The 18,891-nt window shown below is 44.8% G+C and overlaps 1 protein-coding gene across 1 annotated transcript in view; it reads right to left on the reverse strand.

Annotated features, from left to right (window-relative positions):
- Positions 1-18,032, reverse strand: part of pard3ba (par-3 family cell polarity regulator beta a) — a 136,603-nt gene extending 118,571 nt beyond the window's left edge. Inside the window, exons 1-2 of the mRNA XM_061067263.1 lie at positions 17,612-18,032; positions 10,408-10,509 (exon numbers count right to left, since the gene is read on the reverse strand). Of these exons, the coding sequence (XP_060923246.1) occupies positions 10,408-10,509; positions 17,612-17,728 (219 nt within the window). The 5' untranslated portion in view covers positions 17,729-18,032. The remainder of the gene's footprint in view (positions 1-10,407; positions 10,510-17,611) is intronic.
- Between the last annotated feature and the right edge of the window lie 859 nt (positions 18,033-18,891).

Below are 18,891 nucleotides of genomic sequence, written 5' to 3' on the forward strand. Positions count from 1 at the left end.
GTCGGCTCGTACTTCCACATCGAACATAACTGGGCTCTTTGATGCTTCTGACAGACTGATCTAAACACGAGCACACCAAAGTAAATTCCTCTGTCGGTTCATTCAAATTTAGCAAACGATGACCCAGATCTTTCAGGATTTACAAAAAAAAAAAAAAACAAGCAAAACCTGAGGAATCGTGAATTCAGGGAAATGGAGAAAGAAATCATGTGTGTGTAAATCTGCATTATTGACAGGTTCTCTTTCCGGCAAGAGCCAAAACGTTAGAAATATTTGTCATGGTGCTCAGAAGGGTTGAGTTATCACTCTCTCTCTCTCTCTGCATCCACACACACACACACACACATTTGTCACATGATGGAGCACATATGCACCCGGTGAGAGTACACACACCCATTAACACACACATGCGTACTCAAAGCGAGCCACCAGCTGAGGTGCCGCGGTGCAGGGGCTATACGCTCGGTGACACGCCACATTATTATTTATGCACATTCGTAAAGGGTGAGGGTAAACTCTTCATAAATCACCGGTGCCCGAGAGGCCCCCAGAAAGAGGGAAGGAGGGATGAGGAGAGAGAGGGAGGGAGGGAGGGAGGGAGGGAGGGAGGGAGGGAGGGAGGGAGGGAGGGAGGGAGGGAGGGAGGGAGGGAGGGAGGGAGGGTGACAGGCAGGGCTGCAGGACTCGTATTTCTCAGGCAGAGCGAGACAAATATCAAGCCCGGCTCGTTCATCATCACCGCAGAGCAAACACATCAGCGTCGGCTCCACTGGTCCTGTTCTGCATCTGTGGACTCACACACACACACACACTCACACACACTCACACACACTCACACACACTCAGAGGGACGTGGGCTCCCCTGGCGCACAGGAAGTCATAACCTCCCTCTCATGAGTGTGCACAAACACACGTTCCCACACACCAACGCAGGAGGGAAAAAATCACACACGTTTTTGCAAAAGTCTAATAATCAGCTTTCTTTTCCCTGTGGCCACCGGAGGGGCCAGCTGCTCCCCCCCTCCCTCCCTCCATGCTCCCTCCTTCCTCCCGGGGTCTGACGGAGAAATGGAAGGAGTGATTAACTCCGACCCCTTCACCTGAGTCTCTCCCTCCCTCCCTCCCTCCCTCCCTCCTTCCCATCCGCCCTCTGTTGAACGCTCTCATACTTCCCATCACCTCGCTCTCTCTGCCCTTTGCCTTCCTCTCTACGCAGGCGGAACATTAAAGCTTTGGAGGATGTTAAAGTGAAATATGTATTTTTCATTACTATCAATCCTTAAATTATTGATTATTTATTGGATATCTCCCCAAGATTTTCAATTCCATCAGCTCATATTGTTTCTTTGGGCCTGAACATGAGGGTTAACGCCACAGTCGGAGCTTGCTGGTACACGCGTTACATTCACGACTTGCTGTTGCCATGGAGAGGCAGCATCGCTCGCAGCCTGGAGGTGTTTGCAAAACTCACCTTTTCCTTCCACCAATCAACATATGGTTTTTTTCCTGAGAGCCATTAAAGCCTGGAGAGAAATGTGCGCTGCGGTAAAAGACCACGAGCCCAACGAGGACAAAACACGGCCGGACAGAAGCTTCCATCCACGTATATAAATGTCCGGGGGGGGCCGGAGCTCAGACTATATGGTTCCTTTTACAGTATCATTAAAGTGGAAATAGATGTGAGGGTGTGAGGAGCTCCACTCTGACTGCACTGCAGCGATTTAATGAAGGACGCCGAGCTCATTAACTGAGTGGGGATCAGCTTCTAATTAACAATCAATGCAAAGCAGGTTTTTAAGTAGTGTCGGAAAAAAACTTAAGGGATGAATCTGGAAAGAAAACAGTTCAGAAACCTTTTGGTTTGATGAGGCACTTTGTAGTTTCTCCTCCAGAGACAGATCGTAACACTTTTGCAATATGATCGACACAAATACAGTTTTTATATCTATTCTATTCTTCTTCTTCTTATCTGACACAAACAAAGAACTCAGGAAATAAGCCGAGGGGAAAACATAGAATTGCAAATGGAGATTAAATGGAGATTGGAAAGGAAGACGTAATATGCCAACTGAATTGTATTTAAAATCTTTGACCGAACTAATTAACTCATCTTGGGTTATTTCTGGATATGAACTGTATTTGTATGATTGAATATATAGGGGAATATATTTGATAATCCTTGCGTTTCTATTTTTCCACCTATTTGTTGACATTATAAACTGAACCATTAATCAATACTTCTATAAATATGCTGTTGGGCATTAACAGGCTTTGCTAATCATGTTTTTTCACAGAGCAGAAAGCAGAATAACTTCCAACCCCCAAAAACATCCATATGTCCCTTTCATGTTAAATATAGGTTGGCTAATAATTCGAGTGGCCCATTCACACACATTACCGGCCACAGAGCACCATTCATTAGGCCAATCAGTGAGGTGATGAGGGCGAGAGGCCGAGAAAAAAAATGAGTAGTAATAACAGTGTGCGTGTGTTTGTGTATGCAACACAATGGACACAGATGTGGTTTCAGCTGTGCAGTCGCACTAGAAACCATTAAATATTTAACCTAAATCACTTGGGATTCAGTATTACAAGCATTTATCCTCTTGTTGCTGCAAAAACCACACACACACACACACACTCAGCGCGTGCACAAGGGAGCGTACACACTGCAGCCACTGTGACTTTCTGCTGATTTGAGTTATTAGCAGTTGGAGTGAGCCGGGACTCGGGAGCAGAGGGAGAACACCCCATGCTTCACACAACCTCTCTCTCACACACACACACACACACACACACACACACACACACACACACACACACACACACACACACACACACACACACACACACACACACACACACACACACACACACACACACACACACACACACACACACACACACACACACACACACACACACATATATATGAGTGAGTCTGGGGCAAAGTCATGGAGGAAAACAGATGGCGTGAGGCTGCTTGGGTCAGAGAGTGCGTTTGCTGTAAACAAGTTGATCTATAATAGATCATTAGCTGGATGTGATTAGCTCCTCTGCCGGCTGCTGAGCCAAAATCCCTGTTAAATGATAAGAATAATACTGACGGCAAACACGGCACAAGCTGCAGCTTCACCGCACTGTCAATGTCACTGGATGAAACTTTTTACATTGAGAGATTCTCTGATACCATTTTTCCATTTACGATACCTGGACTTTGGCAAATCGGCCAATAATGACTACCGATTAGATACCAGGGCTTTTTCTTTCTATAACACCAAAAGCAAATCCATACAGAGAATGATGATGCCATGGAACTACTTTTATTATCTACTTTGACACTCACAAATAAAAAGTGATACACAAATAAATAAATCAAAGATAACACAATAATGACTTCCTAAATATAGCGCAAAACTGCAGTATAACATACAGTACACGTCGCTGGTTTATTTGTGGGACTTTCCAGCATGAAATATTTTATCTGGGTGAAACTATCGTCAGGGAAACGATACTTGTGGTATGTAACAGATCTTTGATGCAGATCTCCACCTACTGGGCCGAGCAAGCTTATTTGAGCGTTTATAGTTGCAATTTTGAGTGAAGGTTGTGTGGACGGAGATTCTTTTAATAACAGAGGAAAAATCAAATCTGAAGTTTAAAGCTGTGGTATGGGATAAGTATGTAGATTCACATACTTGACGATGCCCGACCGTATCGGGGATGTTACCGATCCTGGTATCGGATCATCTCTATTTCTATTCAAACATAAATTCATGTTTCCCGTCATGCAGCAGCTGCACTGGATTCCACACATCATTTGAAACACAAAGACAGCCGCCTCCTCCACATCCCCGTGTCCCATCATCTTCCACACCGATTACACACACGTGTCATTAGGTGGAGCAGGTCCGCAGGAGACCTGAGCCCGGCCGCCCTCCCGGGTTCCTGCTGCCAGACCACAGCAGGCGCAGGCAGGTTCGGTTACAGCCAGACCGTCTCGCTCCATTAGGAGCTAATGGGCGTTGGGATGGCGACACAGAGGGCAACACGGACTACGTGTGATGAACAGAAGGAGAGGCACCGCAGGACAAGATCTGAGGGCGGGATGACCTGACCTCGCCGCCGTAAATCACACACACACACACACACACCTACACACAGAGAACTGAAACAGGCCTTATCCGAAACCGAATCCCAGACTTTTGCTTCAGTGAACTGACAAATCACTTTGGAGGAGTGCCATCATTCAAAGTCAGAGCGTGGAGCAATGGATCATGTAAAGGAATTAAAATCGCAAAGTGCAACTTTATGAGAAAACCCCGCATGCGTGCGAGCCGATGAAAAGACGGGAACACGGCAAGAAATATTTCTCCTTAAACCTTTAAGCTCCCTCATCGTAATTACAATCAAACAGGGTATGATGTGTGTGTGTGTGTGTGTGTTTTTTTTGGCCTGTGTGCGTAGGGGGGTATTGTTAATTGAATATAATCAGATGAAGAGCTGTTGTGGTGGAAGGGGGGGGGAGTCGAATCAAGGTCGAGACTGATGAGATACGATCAAATCAGCTCAAGTGACCGAATCCCGCCGAGCGAAACATTCACCCCCCCGCTCCGTTCTGATCGGATCCGATCTCCCGGTAACAGTCTCACACCGAGAGGATCCCTCTGTAACAAATCCTATCTTTTAGAAGTTTACATTCTTTATAGAACATATAGACTACTGAGCATCACCAACATGTATAACAGGAGAGGAATCCAGACTGCAGAGCACAGAGACAAACTCAAAATCACCTGAGCAGAACGACACCTCCGGGGAAAATAGGTTTTCAGTTTACTCACAGGAAGAAAGAACAAAATAAATATTACTGAAGATAAAAAACAGAACAAACAGGACTGAAATGTTGAAAATTAGAAGTAGAGAATTCTACTGATCCATTCAACTAATATTTGATAAAGAAAAGGGGGAGACTGTGCAGAAGAATCCAACAAATTTGAATTCAACCGAATACAAACACACACACAAACAGTTAATAGGTATGCATTGGTAATAATCCATTTCTTTTCCACTCTGCTCCTTGGGAAAATTGCAACGAGCCCTTTCATGGCATAAACATGTCAGAGAAAAAACTCAAACTCTGACGTGATCATTCTTGACATCTGTTTAACAAGACCATCAAGTATCTGGTCACGTAAGTCTAAACACAGACGCTGCAGGCGGACGTGCAAACATACAGTTTGTTCTGTCACTTTCACACATTGGAAGCACGAGACAACATTCCTGCAAAACCGGACAAACACTCTTTTTGAATACGACTTCTTATAATGAGAATACTTGTGGAAAAACAGAACCTTTAAACTGAAGAATCATTTTCCATTATGCAATTTAGTTTCCCGACAATCAAGTCGAAAGATGCTCAACATGTCTGGAGCCTCCGGGCTTCTGGGGCGATGGCAACCCTTAAAAAAATTAAATGTTATTTTTACGAATGAAATCAATTAAGCAGACAAAAGGAGGGAAATAACGGCTACAGGTGAACTACAGCTGCTTTATACTAAACCTCAATCATGTGCAGAATCAAATTAATATTCAAATGTGTGAGACGGACATGATGCCGAGCGCGCCCGCAGGTAGGGATGTATGGATCCTGATTAGAATGTGAAGAGGGTATAGATTATGATTAGGACGGCATGCATGTGACATTTTCTAATCATTGCACTTAAACCTCGTGCTCCTGCTCATCACCGGCCATTCAGAGCCCGTGTGTGCAACTCTATAAACCACTATTCAGACGCCAATCAAACGCGGCTGGGGCGCCGAGAGAGGGGAGCGGAGGTGAGGAGGGGGGGGCGAGGTGTCACGGAGCACCAAAGGCTAATCAGCACGTCGGGGCGCCTCGCAATCACGACCCATTCACTAAACGGGTTCTCAGTCGGGGTTAGCACGTTTTCCGAGGGAACGCTTTATTGTCGCCTGTCGGAAGGCGGGCTGACATCTGACATCTAGTAAATGACTTCAGGCAAATCGCAAGAGTTACAAGAGAGTTCTCCTCGGACGGCTGGGGACGAATCCACAGCGGCACTGTTTGATCGCGAGATACAGACGCTGTTGTGTGTGGCTGTTAAATGTGCATGACTGACTTCACTTTGTGTTGAGATAGTGCAGACCTACAAAGACTGCTTGCAAAAAATTAAGCATGTGCCTGTTGCCATGTGTTTAATCTCGGTCTACGTTCATATTAATAAATCTATTGACCGAGTACAGACTCAGCTGCCACAACTAAGACACATGATCATATCCTCACTGTTTTTGCATCTGGAAACTTGCTCCCAGTCTGTTTCAGAATAGAATTTATGATTTTGGGTGCTGATGAAGGGTGCTCACATTCTTAAGATGTACTTTTATTAGAGAAAGGCCTAGCCAGTCACAATAGTCTTAAATTAATTAATCTAAGATCGTGTTTTAGTTTAGGAAAAAAGTCAAATCTGTATAAAAGTCAAAGAATATGATATAAAAGTGGTATATATATACAATATATACACGTAAAGGCTTTTCATGTATGTGTCTCTGTGTATAATCTGCAAATTAAAGTGTGTAAATGATTCCTCATTTGCTCTGTAATTAAAATAATTATTCAAAGCAGCGTCATTACTCATAAAAAGTTACAAAAGCTCATAACCACAAGACCAAACTTTAAAATGTCATCGAACTTTTCCGTGTGACCGCGTCCTCCGCTGTGACATGCGGGCGGAAGAGATGCATGATGGGAGATGGCCTCGAAATCAAGCAGGCTGACATTTCGGAGCGAGATCAGCTGAGACCGTTTGCGCCGCGGCAGCCAGAGACCGCACAGGAGGTTCATCTCCGCCTTGTAGGCGTTGTGATTAAAAAAGGGCTAATTAAAGAGAGATGGAGGAAATCATTCCCGTTTTCTTTTTCCATTAAATTTCCCATGAAATTAGATTTCTCATCGGCTGCACTGGATGGGGGTTTTTTTTATGCCTTTTTTCCCCCCCCTCCCTGGCGAAAACAAGGTCCGCGTAGGGTAATGTGTCTGAGTGTTCAGGCACATGGAATGAAGAGTGACAGTCCACTTAGGAGAAGACGTTCTGCTCCCCGAGTCTAATTCCCATTCTGGTGGGGATTGGCGTGACAAGAGGGGACACTCACACATGTTAAACATTCAAATTTCTGCTGGGTGCGGGTGCAGGGAGAGGATTGATGAGACCTATAATCAAGCAGCCTCTACAGTACATGGAGTTCCATCTCTGTGGCAGACAGCGGCTTTTTTTGGGGGGACAAAATACTCTGTTATATCACGTGTAGCCCGACAGCTCCTGTGCACCGCGGAGACGTATGGGAGTAATGGCTGCGGCTAATGCGGGTTCCTGAAGGACTGTGAATGGGGGGGGGGAGAATGACAGCTCTGGTGGTGGTAAATAGGAGAATGTGTGCAGGTAAAGCACTACATCTGTAACTGCTACAGGAAAGAGGGAGAGGGATGAGAGGGAGGATGGAAAGAGGAGAGGAAAGGATGGAAAGGAAAGGAGAAGAAAAGTCAGAATGATGGCTATAAATTTCAAATTTGACAACTCGAGAAATGGAATAAAGACGGATGATTGAAAACGTCTCTATTAATGTGGCAGTTCATCACATTACGTGAGGGAACAACAGCATAACTGTCACTAGAGATATCCTCCTCCGCCACAGTCTCCATATATTGTTTTTCCAGCCATATTTGTGTAGCCATTGTGACCTTCGACCTGTGAGATGTACTTAAGTTTACAAGTTCACGAGGCGAAAACTGGTTTTGCAAGGTCAGTGTGTCCTTGAATTTTGGACGGACTGAATAACAGACACACAAAATGACGGACTAACCTCAAAAATTAAAAATGCCTGAAATTATAAACCCAGCGTAAAAAGGACAGACAAGATCACGGATGAAGAGGAAAAAGCCGGTCGACTAAGTGCAGTGATTTTCACACAATGTGACAAAAGCTCTAGCGTCTGCCCACTTCTCTCCATCATTAAAACCAGTGAGGTATCCGACAGGCCAGTGACTCCAGCCGCCATGCCTCCACCTGTCATGTGAGAGCTGCAGGACACACACACACACACACACACACAACACACACACACACACACACACACACACACACACACACACAACACACTCACAGCAACAGGGTCAAAGGAGAGGGGGGCTCCATCGAGTCCAACTGACTGATCCACGACCTGCAGTGCTCTCTTTACACTCTGCTCCTTTGTGTCCGCTGTGTACATGTGGTCACACCTAAGCCCACTCCCCATGGCCTCGTGCACATTCATCAGATTGATATTAATATTTATGAGGAGGCTGATGGCCGGCGTCTCGAGAGGGGGGGTGCTAATGATTGAGAGGGTGCACGTTGGTAAGTGTGTGTGTGTGTGTGTGTGTGTGTGTGTGCACGTGTCGTAAATGCAGGGGGCAGAACTGTAATCAAATCACAGCCGCCTCTTCATCTCAACCCTCATCAACCACCAGTGGCGTTACTTCGCTGCACGCTAATGCTAACATGCCTCGCACAGCGGTGGGAGATGTGAATGCGTTTGTGTGCGTGTGTGTGTGTGTGTGTGTGTGTGTGTGTTGAATAATAGTCAGGGGCTGGCCCAGATAAAGAGGTCTGGACTCGCGGCTACACTAACCACCGGGCATACAAATAGCTAACCATTATCTCCCATTAGCATCCGTGGCTAACACAGGCCCCCTGCTGTGCGGTGGAGGGCCCTCACAATGGGACCACTCCTGTATGATTGATGGCCAAACAGCGTTCGCCACAATAACAGCACAAAAAAAAGAAAAGAAAAGGCGCTAAAGATAGAACGGGTCGGCGGCGGCGGGCGGCGTGGAAATAAAAACGTAGACAAACAAAAGGAAGTCAGACTAATCAAGAACGCCAGGCGCAGCTCATTAATCTGTGAGAGGCGACAGGGTTCGGGCGCCCGCAGATAAATCAGATGATTGGCACGTTATGAGGATCATGAGCACTCATCCCGCGCCGCTTGCTATCTTTTCATCAGGCGCAAAAAAACAAAAGGGTACAATGAGGAGCGAGATGAAAGCGGGGAAAGGCGTTCGGAGAGCTGGGTGAGCGAGAGGGGGGGGAAAGAGACAAAAAGGTAAATAGGACAGTTCCAGCCGGGTGCAGGAGGAAAAAGCACCAGGGTTTGGAAACGAGAGCCGACGTCAGGTGGACTTGTCGGAGAGGAGGATCTGATCAAACGCCAGAGAGAGGATTCTGATCGGCGACGCTCCATCATCACTTTGAGGAAGCGGAGAGAGAGAGAGACGGTTTAGGTCGGAGAGTGAGTCGTTAAAATCTGTGGCTCGCCGTCTTGTGCACAAATAAGATGCAGATCTCGTGATTATGAATCCATCATCCGGGGGGAAATGAGGCCTCTGTTCTCTGTGATTTGCAAAAACAACTTTTCTTTTTTTTTTTTCACCCCGTCGCTCTCGTTCCCACTGAGTTTACGAATCCATTATTCAGTTCTGCCCCCCTTTTTCGCAAAGAGTAGTTTTCCAAAGTTGCAGTCATCAGCTGTACACACACACACACACACACACACTATTGTTCATGCAGTTTAAAACACCAACAGTTACGGCGTTGAACAGGGTCAGCTGAATATTCCATTTCCATTCCATTTGGCCGTCTTGCTGACTCAGAGCTGGTAATTCATCATTCGTCCTAGGCCAGGGTTTTATGAATATGGATTGCGGGCATCTCATTAGCATATCTTAGGAATGCATTATGGGAAATTATCAAGAGGAATGAAATCTGTTCTTTATAGAAATGGGGCCATTGTCTGTCTATGCGTGTGTGTGTGTGTCTGTGTCTGTGTGTGTCTCCTATGAAGCTACATCACTGCTGTTTCGGAGAGAACTTCCCTCAGCACATTTGCCTGAAATGGTGTCTGTTAATCTGTCCCAGTGCAAATGAACATGACGGCTAAATAACACAGAGAGGAGGGGAGAGGAGGAGACGTCAGGAGACAAGAGGAAAAGAGAAGAAAAACTCAAGCAAACTCCAAACAACTCTTGACAAGCAAAGCAAGATTTGGATCTCCAGAACAAATACTATGTGTTTATTGGATTTTTCTGACATCTCGCCATGTTGGAGACTTTAGCAAACAGTCAAAATAAATCTGCTACCCCACTCTAAGCACGGATAAGAGTGACAGACTCCCTGCTGTGATTTAGTGTCCCTCAAACCAGTTAGAGACGACTACTGGTGCGGGAGTCCATCAAGCAGCGTGACAAGTGTCTGTGTGTTGGATGAAAGCAACGAAGGTAGAAAACCTTGAGAGCCTACAGGTAGATACACATAATGTGAATCAAACATTAAACACTAGTGTGTCCGTCCTCACCTTGTCTCTGTCGTCCACCAGTTCACCCAGCATGTCGTCCATGTCCAGGATCCCCCCCTCAGGGTACTCCAGGTGGTGGGTTCGCACTTCGCTGTCCCCGTGCTGGACACAAAGACATATTTACAAATTAACTTAATTAAATGAACAGAAACATGTACAATTAAACTGTAAAACAGCTGCAACAACCAATGACTCCACAAGAGTGTATCCAACCAATCAGCAATCTTTAACTGGTCACACTGGGATTGACTGAGACAGAGCAGCAATAATAGACATGAAACATTCCTGCTGTATTCTCACAGTTTTTTGCAGACATTTTATAAAGGTGACTGGCAGGAAAGCAGCTGACTCTGACATTTACATTTTTGGTAACAGACACTCCAGACAAAGACATTTTTAAAAATTTGACAGAAATTCAAGATACCAGGAAGTCCTGCGTTGGCTCACAAGGAGTTTCTGTGACCTTAAACTGAAGATGTTAGTCAATCGTTAAGCATAAAGTACAAAGTTAAAGAAAACTATGAGACAAAATACTTTCAGTCAACATTATACTTCATGCGTGTACAATATCAGGAATCCCAGAAGGATCATACCACCCACATGACCCTGAACACACACAGGGAAAAGTACAGTTTGCACAGAAGTATGTGTGAGAGCGAGGTGGAGCCGGACAGGAGCTTTTCCAGTTTTGCAGCTTGGCGGGGGGGAGGTGGGGGGGGGGAGAGGCGGTGGGCACATTCCAGGCCGGTTTCACTGACAGCATGAAGACAGAGGTCAAAGTGAACACCGCCCACAGAGCAGGAAACACACGGCCTGGTGCCGCCAGCGTAGACAAAGAGAACAAGGACTTTTTTGACAGAAATCTATACGACAATAAAAATATTAAATAAAAACGAGAAGCACACAAACAATGGCACCTTCCTCTTTTGTGTAGCCGTGTTGACACAATCTATTGTGCAGAATATGTGTAGGGGAAAGTTAATCTGTGTGTGATTTGAGATGAGGCTGATAATGATTGTACAATTGTGAAAACAAAGTGAGACAGAGTGCAATTTCTAACTTTCTGGCTGGATTTTTCAAATTAAAAGGAATTTCTTGCGCGTTGTTGACGGGCCTTATCGTTTCTAACAATGTGTGCAGGAGAAAATGGAAAATTAGGAGCTGCCCATTCCAATAAGCAATTTGTCAATGGCAACACAAGACTACATTACCCGATAAATTAACGGCTACAGGCTAAAAGCCTCCGAGGCTGGAATGAGTTTGGCTAAGACCCAGCGAGCAGCTTCTGCTGTATCACTGAGCCCCGTTGTGAATGGGCTTCTTCCTGCTCTGCTGCATTCAAATGTGAATTACAGGGGTGGGGGGGAGGACGTGAAAAAAAAGAGAGGGCGTCTGCCTTTTACAATGGGCCAAGTCCATTCTCTAAAAAACAAATGGTCGGGAGAGGCTGGGATTTCAATCGCAGGAATAAAGCCAGAGCTTCCCTTTCTTCGGAAGTGCCCACAATATGAAGAGAGACACAGCGGCGAGTAATCCGCAGCTACACAGCAAACACACTGCAGGTGTCACACAACGCAACTGCATTGTGAGGATGGGCAAACAGGCAGGCGATGAATCCAGTGAGCTCAGTGCATCCTGACACCAGAGAAAATATGAAGCTGCTTCAACATTGAATGTGAGCAAGGGCCCAAAAAAGGAGAGGATATCCAACTTCCTCATAGTTTGAATTGTTGCGATTGTATCAGAGAAGTGACGCATAAAAAGATACACAACAGAATACAACGCTGGGAAGTAAGTTGACTTTAACCCGTGGCTTTAAGTTACACCTATACATCACTGTTGCTATGGTTACACCTGGCATCCACACTATTCTGTAAGCTTAAAAAACACAGCTGACCCCGTTTTAGATTGAAAACTCTGTATGTGTGTTTCCGAGTGTGTTAGAATTGTCAGGAATTATTGCACCAAAACCCTCGTGTGGACCGAGAGGGTTTAAGATTTAAAACGGCATTTTAAAACTGAAACGTATAAGAATGGAAGTAGCCTGAGAAAGGTGGAGGGAAGTGATATATATCATATACTTTAATCATATTTGCACAATGGCAATAAAGCTCTTGAAGATCCTGAATCAGATATTGCAATATGTGACAACAGAGATGTCTGCTGTCCGAGGCATTTCAGTGCTGAAAACAGAAATAAAACTATATTTAAAAATCTAAAATTGTGTGTTCATTGATCATTTGTTGTGTTTTTCTTCCCACGAGGGATGGAGACGTTGAACCTGGCGAGACAAAGCTACAACCATGATGTCAGCGCAAGGCATTTACACCTCGCCAGAGAAACCGGTTCAACCTGAACAACTGCCGGCATTCTTCCGCCTCTCACTTACACAATGTGTGTGTGTGAGAGAGAGAGGGAGGGGGGGGAGAGAGAGAGAGTGTGTGTATGTGTGAGAGCAACAGCAAAAAAAGGGAAGGGCATCATGTCACCAGCGCTAAGACACACACCTTAATGGAATAAGAAGAGCGAGTGTGGTTTTTCGGGGGGAGGGATTAATTCCCGGCAGTGGATTAGAGCCCGGCGGTGCCCCTGTGTTAATTAGCGTCACCTCTGCAGGCCGAGCTTAAGACACAGGAAACACATTTTCCTCCCTTTCTAGCCCGTGATGAAAAGGGGGCGAATGAACGACACTTCAGAGGGAAAGCAATCTATACAGGGGGAAAGACTGGGGAGGGGGGGGGACTCTTCTGAAGTCCCTGGCTGTCAATCCCCTCGGTAATTCCCCTTTGTGTCCCGAACTCTTCCCGTGAAGTGAAAAGACAAAAGGAGTTCGGGAGTCAGTCGAAAGCGCCGGGGAATTACTGTGACAGTTAGAAGAGTACATTTCCAGCAAATTACACTATTAAGTCCCCCCGCCGTTTAAAGATATCGCTCCTTCTCCTTCTCCCACTCCCCCCCCCCCTCTGGTGAGCAAACACGACACCACTCAAGAACGGTGAAGCGGCGGGCGATTAGTGAAGCTAAATTCGCTCTGGTGGTGGTGGTGAGGGTGGTGAGGGTGTTGGGTGCTATTTCACACTTTGATCCGCAGAAGAATGTGTAATTACACAGTGGTGTGGATTTAGCTGTGACAAAAAAAAAAGAAGAGTCTTTAATGGATGAGTCGATGAGGAGTAGAGAGATTTCACTCAGGAGGAAGAGGACGGTGAGAGACTTGACCTTTGAGGTCGCCTGCGTTCGACTGAAATCAGGAGCTAAAAATTACTCCTCAACCTATACAGGGACATTAATGACATGCTACATCGAGCGTTAACTGTGGCTCGACTTTCCAAATAAAACAAAATTCTCAGTTGCAACGATTCATTTACAATCGTTCTGTTTTTAGTGTCTCAGAAATTCCTGGCTTCACATTATCCTACACACAGATGACACCAATGACTTTCAGTCGTTTTTAGACATTTCAATGAGGAATTGTAACGTATAAGATCTTTAATGAAGAATTCAAGAACCGAATAAATTCTGAGGGTCCCAAAATATGAATATCTTGGATAATCCTGTCTTAATTTTTACATAAATATATTTCATAAACCAATATTTTGCATTAGGGCCCCCTGAATTTTGGTGAGTAAAGAATTGTGACCTCAATTTAGTTACAATTGTTAAAAATGATTTAGAAATCAATACAAAATCACTGAAACAACAAAATTACAAAACAAAACAGAATTACAGTTATTGTTTTCAGGTTTTTTGCTCCAGTACTTAAAAGGATTGCTCCAACAATTTAAAACTGTTTAACTACTATGTTGTCTCTTGTCTATCTGCTATTTTCACTGTACACGCAGCTCAAACTGGAACAAGTCGGTATGACATTCTGAAAACTGACACACAATCACATCCACTTCTTAATGTCAAGAGTTCCAGGGCAGACATCTGTCCCACTCCAGTGCCCTTCAGCTAAACACTGAGACCTCCCTCTGTCGCCTCAGGACTCTGACTGTGACCACTTCCCTGAACACGTGTGACAGCAAAAGACGTGATCTCGATTCCAAACCCACAGAAGAGAAACAGCAGGTCGGAACAGTCAGATCAAACTTTTAAAAAATACCTTTCGCATTGCCGAGCTCTGACGCACCAAACCCAACCGCCGCCCTGGATGACAGGAGCGGGAGGGAGGGAGGGGGGGAAAGGAAACGCTCTCAGCTTGTTCAGCACGCTGTCAGGTGTCAGGGGGGGGGGGGTGTGTGTGCAGCATGGGGGCTGTAATACGAACTGAACCTGTGCAGACGCACCGTGAGACAGGCAGCGTCTGGCTGTTTCCCCGGAGAACGCCACACTCAGGGCCCTCAGGCTACGGGCCGCCACTAACATAGTAATCCAGAAAGACAAGAGGAGGATCAGCTCCTATTGAGACGTCTCTCTCCTGCAACTGTGGATTCTTTATTTTCTCAATAGACACGTTAAACACTGACATTCTGATATGAACGTGATTTTCTGATTATCCCGAATAAGGTCATAGACGTGTGGAGTATTCTGATCCTTACTGGTATTATGTAGACATGTACGTCTTAATCTTAGTATAACTTCCTCTTTTGTGACATCAACACACGACAGTAACCTTGACGACAAGAGTTTGACGACACATGGTTGAACGAATAGTATAACATTACTGGACTATGCTCTGGAATAGTTGAGGAGAAACTACTGTAAAAATCATAATCCCAGTATTGTGTTTTTTATGGGAAATTTTGATAAACATGTTCCCCATTTTGATATCTAATAGAAAACAAGCAGTTATCTCTAGTCCTCAGAGATATATTGTAATAGGAATAGGCAATAACTCCATAAAACTCAAAACTTGCTGCATACTTATATATAATTATGCAGTTTTGTTGACAGATGGAAGTAAGTTGAAGTTTTCATTTACTTCATTTTCTTCTACTTATAACTCTTAACGCCTCAGGTGCAAAACTTTACACAACTTCATCACATATTAGCCGAGCTCCCGCAGAGTGTGGAGACAATATGGGAAATTCGTTTTTTTTGCCAGAATCTCACATATACACATTTATATTGTACAAAACCACACGGTGTAAGGAGAGGAGGTTTTTCACTGTGCAGGGAGAGAGTCTGCTGGCAAAACCGTTTCCTCAACAGAAGGGAAGAAAGCGGCTGAATGTGGAGAGAGAGTCACAGCTGAGATCACACTAAATAAACTGCTAATTAGGAAGGTCTGCACGGCGTGACAGGGACTCACGGAGGCGGCGCCGCCGAGTCCCGTTCGCCACGCACACGTCAACCGTTAACCAACACACACAAACACAACAACTCATCGCCGATTACACCCAGGTTTCTGACACTGTCCCTGCTGTCAGCGGTGGAGCCGGCGAGAGAAGAAATGTGCGGTTAATGTGGGCAGTGAGTGGACGCCGCTGGCAGGAGCAGCCACTGCGCCGGGTCAGATCCATTCGGACCTCTGTGGCACTTCCAGAGCCGGACTGTCCTCTCCATTAAGAGAGGGCAACAGACTGCTGAGTCAGTGTCTCGCTTGCAAACGGCTCCTAATTAACGAGCTCTGTGAGAAACAATCAAGGCCCTGGGTGCAGTCTGATCACACGAGTTATGTTTCGCAGAGGGATGGCTCAGGGGACACTGAGCAAGATTAGCTGCTGGGTGCGTGTGGTCACCCGGGTGCGTCTGACATGTTTGTGTGTCAGTCCGTCCATCCCTGCGTCTCCCATCCCCTGGCTCTCGGGGGGGGGAGGTGCGTGGGCGGGCCGAGCGGGCACCAGCCAACCGATAAGACCCGCGGCCTGTCACCGGTCCTAATCCCCAATCACTCCCAGGACAAAGCCTGCCTTCCACCGCCGCACGTTCCTCCACCGCAGCCACATTGAGGACATCAAACAGTAAACTTCCACCTGCCCGCCGAGATACCGGGGCTTAAACCGGGCGCTTTGTGTGGGGGGGGACGGCCGAGGCTGCAGACACGTCCTCCCGGAGACAAAACCCACATTAGCACACTATCACGCAGGGACAGCATGCACACACAATGCTGCTGATTAATAAAAGGTCACTTGGACAGAATGATTAATGTCCGATGGATTGCAGCATCAGCAAGCAGGAAGCTGGAGGAAGGGGGGGGGGGGGTCATATCTTTGTGCATGGTGTATGTGGGACATTCATAACAGCAAAAGTCACAGGGAGACGACAAGCACCCCCAGTGGTCCCTGGACTCTTATTACAGCATGAGATATGATCAGCTGGGTCTGGAGAGCTTCGTCCACTTGTGGGTTTTACTCCTCACCACAGGTTCAATGCAGATGCATCCAGATGTGGAGGAGGAGAGAAACAGCTTCTGCAGCCGAGTCACGGGACACTGCATGCTTCATGTCGGACTGCAATGCATTGTGGTCTGCTGGGACTGGGCATGTACAGTATTTGGATGCATGTGTCACAGTGGGATTCCAGAACATTAGTGCACCCTGTCATCTGGTTGTATTTGTGTCATTTATAATACAATTTATGGTAAATTTGGTGCATTTCTTTATCATTAGAATTCGTTAACGGAATCTTTCAGGTCATTGTCATATTTTCTACATTTATATATCAGCTGATCAGACATTTATTTATTTTACTTGTTTTCAATAATGACGATTGATTCATCCTGAGATATTTGGAGGTTCCAGTGAAATTTTGGCCACCACAAAAGATGATGTCAGGATATTCAGATGAAAATATTTGACCCTTTAAGAAACATTAAATGGGGGGTCAAACTTCTTGTGGATTAGAAGTAATAACTCTATTTATCATGTTGTTGTTTTTTTTTAAATGACAAAGCTGCAAAGTGCTTAAAGAAAGGGAGGATGAAAAAACAAAGAATAAAATTAAATAATAAAGAAAGAGATGACAGCTTTAAAAAAGTAAGTACTATCCCAAACTCTGTTCAGATTGAGCAGTAAAATAAACCTTTATTTATATTGTAAACAATGACAGTTTACTTTAAGCTAGCACTTAGCTTATTTGAAATACTAGGCTCGTCAGGTGACCCATACCTCAGCCAAGTTATGGGAAGTATATCTACTCAGATGTGAGGAATGAGATAAATCCAAAAACTTCATCTGTGAGTACAAATACACGGAGACAGAGTAGAGACAGAGTTTAGGGCTGAGTTGGGAGACAGTAGTATTTTGAAAGGTGTGTTTACCTGCTCCAGGATCCGGCGGAACCTCCGCGTGGCTTGATCCACTAAATCCCGCACGGTCCATCCCGCTTTGCACGGCACGACCACCGCAGTGTCCCCGAAGGTCACCGTCACTTTCATATCAGCTGTACAGTCGAGTTATTATTATCAAATACAGAGATTAATAATCCAAGTTCCGGTGCTAAACCTGCCTGGAGCCGCTCCTCCGCCAGAGGACACCTGTCTGTGGAAAGCACCCGGGCAACAGGTGCCTCCGGTCGGGATGAAATCACGGTGCAAGAGTCGCTGGTCCGGTCCGACCTTAGCGAGACAACCCGCCGGAGAAACCCCCCAAAGGACGTCTGGTTTCCGGGTGAGTGAAGAGGAGAAATGTGAGTTTACCTCCGCAGCGACATGTTGAGTCTGTCCGATTCAAACACAACAAACCCCGAGAGGAACCCGGAAGAAATCACTGCGACTCCAGGAAACGACATCCACCGGCTGTGCAACACCTCCAATGACACTTTGTGTTATTAATATACTGTTTCTAACTGTTCCCAAACTCAAATAAAAGTTCTTAATCAATATATGCACATATGTTGAGGTTTTAAACTGTTCCCAAACTCCAATAACACTTTATTATAATAATATACTGTTTTAAACTGTTCCCAAACTCCAATAACAATGTATGATCATTATATTCATATATGTTACTGTTTTAAACTATTCCCAAACTCCAATAACATTTTATTATAATAATGTACTGTGTTAAACTGTTCCTAAACTCAAATTACACTTTATTATTATAATACACCGTTTTAAACTGTTCCCAAACTCAAATAACACTGTATGATCATTATATTCATATATGTTACTGTTTTAAACTGTTCCCAAACTCCAATAACACTTTATTATAATAATAATATACTGTTTTAAACTGTTCCCAAACTCCAATAACAATTTATGATCATTATATTCATATATGTTTTTGTTTTAAACTGTTCCCAAACTCCAATAACACTTTATTCTAATAATATACTGTTTTGAACTGTTCCCAAACTCAAATAACACTGTATGATCATTGTATTCATAAATGTTACTGTTTTAAACTGCTCCCAAGCTCCAACAACACTTTATTATAATTATATTAGAACTGATAATCCTTATTAAAATGTTTTCATATCAATACATTTGTATTTATCTTGATTTTTGTCTACATCTGCTGTTGTTAAATATGTGATATATAACCGCTTGTACACAAAGAACATAGGATAAAGAAGAATAGTGAAGACATATTTTATTAA

The sequence above is a fragment of the Limanda limanda genome, chromosome 23 (assembly GCF_963576545.1).
Source record: "Limanda limanda chromosome 23, fLimLim1.1, whole genome shotgun sequence".
NCBI lineage: Eukaryota > Metazoa > Chordata > Actinopteri > Pleuronectiformes > Pleuronectidae > Limanda > Limanda limanda.